Genomic DNA, 6000 nt, shown 5'->3' on the forward strand with positions numbered 1-6000 from the left:
GACAGAGCAAAACTCTGCCTCAAAATAAAAGAAAAATAATTTGGAAAGAAAAATACACACCCTGCCAACACACACAACTTCCGAACACCTAATCTGCTTTGTGGGTGTGTCATCTGTTCCCAGCGGACAGCGTGTTGGTGTCCCTCGGGACACACACTGGAAGGCTCATCGCAAGCTGGCCTTCCGCAAACCTGCAGCTCCACTCAGCCTGCAACGCTGCAAGGCCACACAGCCCACCGAGGGGCCTGTGAGCACCGGGAAAGGCCAGCAGGTCCCTCAGGCCCACACCTCTGGCACCATCACAGGGGTACCCACAGACCACAACTACAGCAGACGGGACAAAGAGATGGGAGGCAGGAGAGAGGAAAGTATCGGACAGAAAAGGAAAGATAAGACCAGTTCCATAATGTATGCAGGGAAGAGAAGAAAAATCAGGAAATAAATGGAACACAATCTGGCCAAGGAAAACACAAAGAATATTCAACATGCTAGTAACGAAATGTAATAAGTAAGGGGTCACCAAATTGGAGAGGAGAGGAAAGCTGGAGAGAATTAACGCCAGAAGAAAACAAGGCACGTAATTGTTTTAAACTTTGTAAAAGATAAAAACCCATAGCGGAGAGTGAGAAATAGGGCAGGTCCTGAGAAAGTGAGTTTTTTGTTTGTTTGCTTTTTTAGAATTGGGGGCCTCACTCTGACACCCAGACTGGAGTGCAGTGGCGCCATCAGATCTCACTTCAGCCTCCCACTCCTGGGCTCAAGTGATCCTCCCATCTCAGCCTCCCGAGTAGGTGGGACTAAGGTATGTGCCACCACACCAGGCTAGTTTTTAAATTTTTTGTAGAGATGGCCTCTCACTTTGTTGCCCAGGCTGGTCTCCCGTCTCAGCCTCTCAGAGCTCTGGGCCACTGCACCCGGCCTGAGAACATGAGTTTAATGTTCTCAGGTTTTCTTGACTGGATTCTCCTTGGATATTTAACAACAATTCGCAGACAGGACCAGCAGCCTCCGTCTGTTCCCGGGATATCCACAGCCTTCCAGCCAGGCTCCTGCCAGCCCCTGGGGGTCCTGGACCAGAATGTCAGCACTGCCTCTGGGAGTAGACTCCCCTGGTGCCCTGAACCTGTGCCCCCATTCAGGGATTCGGGGATGGAGGTGGGCAGGCTCCACTCCATGCTTCTGTCAAATAGGGTGACTGGAGAAAATGGGAACATGGTCAGATCCATCTGTCCCTGCACTACTTAAGGAGCAGATATCTCAAACGACCTTACTTTTAGAGTTTAAACAGTATGTAGTTCTTTTTACTAAACTACATAATCACTAACTGATCCATTTCAAGAAACTTAAGAACTGACAAGCAGGGACTTCAGACTCTGTCCTTGCCCAGAGGCACCTGTCACCTGGAGGAAAAGCTTCCTCACTGAGATGGAAGGGAGCAGCCTGGGCCCCAGCTGTGTGGCCCCCAAGCTGCTGCTGACCCAGCTTCCTCAGGTGGAGTTGGCAGCCCCATGAGGATGCCCTGGGGGCTGGGAGCAGCTCAGGTCTGTTTCTTGTACTCTGCCTGGTAATTCAAGCATAAAGCTTGGGGCTCAGCTCAGTGGCTCACATTTGTAATCCCGTCACTTTGGGAGGCCAAGGCGGGAGGACTGCTTGAGTCCACGAGTTCAAGACCAGCCTGGGAAACATAGTGAAACCCAGTCTCTCTGTCTAAAAAAAAAAAAAAGCCATAAAAAGCCATAAAGCCTGGGTGGGGTTGGGGGGAGCGAGGCGGAGGGCAAGGGCAGGCAGGTCCATCTGCTGCCTCCCAAAGTTGTCTTTTTGATTTCTCCTCAAGTTCTATTTGATGAAGAAAAAGGTTTTTCCTCAAGTATCCATTGAAGAATAAATGCCAGATACGAAAGTCTGGAAGCTCATTAATAATTTTTCATAGAAGTCCAAAGAGCTTCCATTGAGAGGCTTGGCATCTGTTGTACCCAATGGAGCAGGGCTGCTGGCACCAGAAACTTTTCTAGACATCAGGATGTTGAGCTCCAAGTGGCATCTTCCGGCTCCCATGGAAAAGAAGGAGGCATCCCGGGCCCATTCGTTCACTGGCCACACACATCTGGGCATGAGCGAAGCAGGCCTGGCCAGCATGGAGACACAGAGGCCTCAGAGACACCAGGAGGCTCGCATCAAATGTTTCTTTCCATCCGACCCTTCCTGCCTGAAATCCAATTATATGAGAGCGTTCCTTACGCCAGGAGGAGGGGAGGGCCTCTCTGTTTGGGGAGCTCATCAGCAGTGGAACCCTGGCTACGGATCTTCGTTTGGGCCCGTGGGCCAAGGGCAGCATTAAGTGAGGAATAAGAACACAGGGAAAATTCTGGAAGTGGACCTCCTTTCCCCTATCTGCACACACATTGCAAGGCTCAAGAAGACCCCTGGCCCAAGTCGTGAGAGTCACAGGAAAAGGGATTTGTGAGCCTCTATTTTCTCTGCCCCTCCCTCAACATGAAAGAACATGGCCTCAAAGGAGCAGGAAAAATTACTTAGCTATATTTTGCTCCACAAACACCCAACTTCTCTATTTTCAGGGGCTCACAGAGCTCAGAGCAGGAAGGATGGCTGCCTGGGTGCTGAGTGAACGCAAGAGGAAGGGGAAGAGGGACCCCGAGTGAGAGAGCAAGCATTCCTCCAGTAGAGATGAAAGTTGTCTCTGTTCGTTAACAGCTTAGGTGCTGAGCTCCAGTCTCTAAGAGCTGGAGATCGGAGGATGGGGAGAGAATGCATTTGTTTTATGCTTTTAAAATTTCTAAGTATATTTTAGGAGTCTAAATTGGTTTTGGCTTTTTACTCATTTTCTTTTTTCTCATCTTCCTCCTGCCTGGGAGTCCCGTCACAGTCCCCGATCTGTTGTGACTTCCCCAGCCCACGGTTTCAGTTCCACCTTTTTTCCCCTCTCTCTCAACATGGCTTTGGATGGCATTCCAAAGCCATGTTGGCTTAGAAAATTTCTAAAAATAAAAAAGACACACCAAGTGTTCACTTGCAAAATCACAACCTGGGGAGGAAATTCGGAAATAGTCAAAGCACTGAAGCCTCGTCTTTCCGCAGCACTTGGGGGCACGCCAGGGAAGGAGATGCTCCAGCACATGCCAGCCAGGTCAGATGGTGCACAGCTCACAGCCAGATACGTGGGAGTGTGCAGAGAAAAGAATCGCACCCCTCATCCACACAAGAAGCAGGGTGGGAACAATCGGAATTTGTCGTGGAGTTTGGGAAAAAAATACCCCATATCCAGTCAGAAAGAGCAACTCAGTTTATTTTACCCATAAGTGCAATAAGATCTTTTCACGTTTAGGAAATGACATGAAAATTACAGAATTTTACCTCAAGAGATGATTCTACGTTCATAATATTTTGGTAGTTCACTTCATAACCATAAATTATATCTGTTCTCTACATATTGTTCTTCTATGTTCTCTGCTTGAAAGGCGGCAAACTGTTTGCTGCATGGAACTGAAATTGAGGTTATGTGTGAGACCACGTGTAATCAACAGCAAATGGAAAACAAGAGTCTGGGGGAAAGAACTCCAGAAGAAAAACATGGGAAAGGAGCAGAGGAGGTAAGAGAAGAGAAAACAATACTTCAGTTAGCAAATGGAGATGATTTTTTGTTTCGCTTTATTTTATTATATTGTATTTATTTATTTTTGAGAGGGATTCTGTCTCTGTCACCCAGGCTGGAGTGCAGTGGTGCAATCTCGGCTCACTGTAAACTCTACCTTCTGGGCTCAAGGGATTCTCCTTCCTCAGCCTCCCGAGTAGCTGGGATTACAGACCTACACCACCACACCTGGCTAATTCTTGTATTTTTAGTAGAGATGGGGTTTCACCATGTTGGCCAGGCTGGTCTCGAACTCCTGACCCCAGGTCATCCACCCGCCTTGGCCTCCCAAAGTGCTGGGATTACAGGCATGAGTCACCACGCCTGGCTTTGTTTTAATTAATTAATTTATTTATTTAAGATAGAGTCTCACTCCAGTCACCCAGGCTGGAGTGCAGTGGTGCAATCTGGACTTACTGCAACCTCTGCCTCCTGGGTTCAAGCAGTTCTCCTGCCTCAGTCTCCCGAGTAGCTGGGATTACAGGTGCCCACCACCACACCCAGCTGAATTTTGTAGTTTTAGTAGAGACAGAGTTTCGCCATGTTGGCCAGGCTGGTCTCAAACTCCTGACCTCAAGTGATCCACCTGCCTTGGCCTGCCAAAGTGCTGAGATTACAGGCGTGAGCCACTGCACCTGGTCTGTTTCGTTTTATTTTTAATTGCTGGCTGCATCCTCTTTAATAAATGAGATGCATGTCATGTAAGAAATAAAAGTTATTTTGCAATCTATAGATGTATCAATTTCATGACTCTGGGATTTCAGAAGTTGAGTCACTGGTGTTTACAATCTACTGAAATGGAATGAAATACATCACTGTGGATGCCTGACGTCACCCCATGCCAAACGCCTCCAGGTCATTAGTGAGGAGAGGAAATCAGTTTGTGGCCAGACAAGGAAGACTTGCTGGAGAAGGAGAAATGAAAGAGATCTGGATTCTTTTCCACAACCCTCAGTAACAACACGGTCACTAGTATTTATTGATTCCTTGCTATAGGAATCAATAATCAGTCAATACATCCAATAATCAATACATACATCCAATAAGCAGTAACTACATCCATCCAATACATACATCCAGGCACTTATGTATGCCATCAATTTTCATACCAACCCTGCCACTGAGTACTATAATCTCCATTTTATAGACAAAGAAGCTGAGGCGTCACAGTGATGGAGTAACTCGTCCCGGGTAGCAGTGTTTGAAGTGTGTCTGCAGGGATTTGACTCCAGGCACCTGCCTGGCGCTTCCAGAGCCCTTGAACACTAAGTTAGAGTCAAGGACCCTGAGAAAGCACAAAGCCACCAGGAAAGGGCTCTGTTTTTAGACATGTAACCTAGTGATGAGGATAAAGGTCCACTGAGTCTTTCTGGACACAGGGTGTGTTTCAGGTGGCTTCAGGGATTCAGATAACTAGAACGTGATTGGAAGGATAAGAGAAATTCAGATGCAAGCCTGAGGTCTCTCCTGAAGGACTGGTTTCTAAAGAAGGACTCACAAACTTGAATTTTCCATGCAGAGCTCCCCACTCCCTGTGAGACATACCTTGGTTGTTGTTTCTAGAATGATTTCTTTGTGCAGAAGTTCAACCACCATTTTCACATGGCCTTCCTTAGAGGCCAGATGCAAGCCATTCAACCCATTCTGTAAAGAGCAGAGAGGCGGGAAGGGCATGTTAGTCATATGGTGCGTTCTCCCGGTCCCAGTGGGGGCCCAGGCCCCTTCCCAGCCCTGAGGTGTGCACAGCACTGAAGGGACGGAGTGGAGAGCGTCTAGGGGTTGGAAGGGGCACAGGGTAGGGCCACCCAGCCTCCCCTTCACGCCTCAGGTCACCACAGAGCAGAGGAGGAAAGGCAGGGCAAGAACCGGCCTGCCACTCCCAGATGTGAATTACGCAGGGAGCTCTCACAACACCCACAGTGACCTTGGAATTCAGGTCGTGGCCAGGCTTTAGGCAGCCCACTTAATTAAAATTGTATAGCTTCAACCGCTAGCTAATTTTCACAGCAGTGACCAGGAAAAGCAAAGCGGTAACATCAGTGCATCCTAAACACTTGTAGAGATAGACATATGTTTGATAAGATGTTAAATTTTGAAGCAAGGTCATATGAGAAATGAATACCACCAACCACCCAGCTGTCAGATTTCCTCAATAGAAAAATCAGTATGAGGCCGGGCGCGGTGGCTCAAGCCTGTAATCCCAGCACTTTGGGAGGCCGAGGCGGGTGGATCACGAGGTCAAGAGATCGAGACCATCCTGGTCAACATGGTGAAACCCCGTCTCTACTAAAAATACAAAAACATTAGCTGGGCATGGTGGCGCGTGCCTGTAATCCCAGCTACTCAGGAGG

General features: G+C 48.1%; 1 protein-coding gene across 6 annotated transcripts in view; it reads right to left on the bottom strand.

Annotated features, from left to right (window-relative positions):
* The window catches only part of ANK1 (ankyrin 1), a 116488-nt gene that overhangs the window by 77386 nt on the left and 33102 nt on the right, over positions 1–6000 (bottom strand). For all 6 annotated transcript variants that reach the window (XM_037733462.1, XM_037733460.1, XM_037733461.1 and 3 more), the window contains exon 3: positions 5195–5293. In XM_037733462.1, coding sequence (XP_037589390.1) covers positions 5195–5293 — 99 coding nt within the window. The remainder of the gene's footprint in view (positions 1–5194; positions 5294–6000) is intronic.

This window comes from Cebus imitator, unplaced genomic scaffold (genome assembly GCF_001604975.1).
Source record: "Cebus imitator isolate Cc_AM_T3 unplaced genomic scaffold, Cebus_imitator-1.0 Scaffold526, whole genome shotgun sequence".
NCBI lineage: Eukaryota > Metazoa > Chordata > Mammalia > Primates > Cebidae > Cebus > Cebus imitator.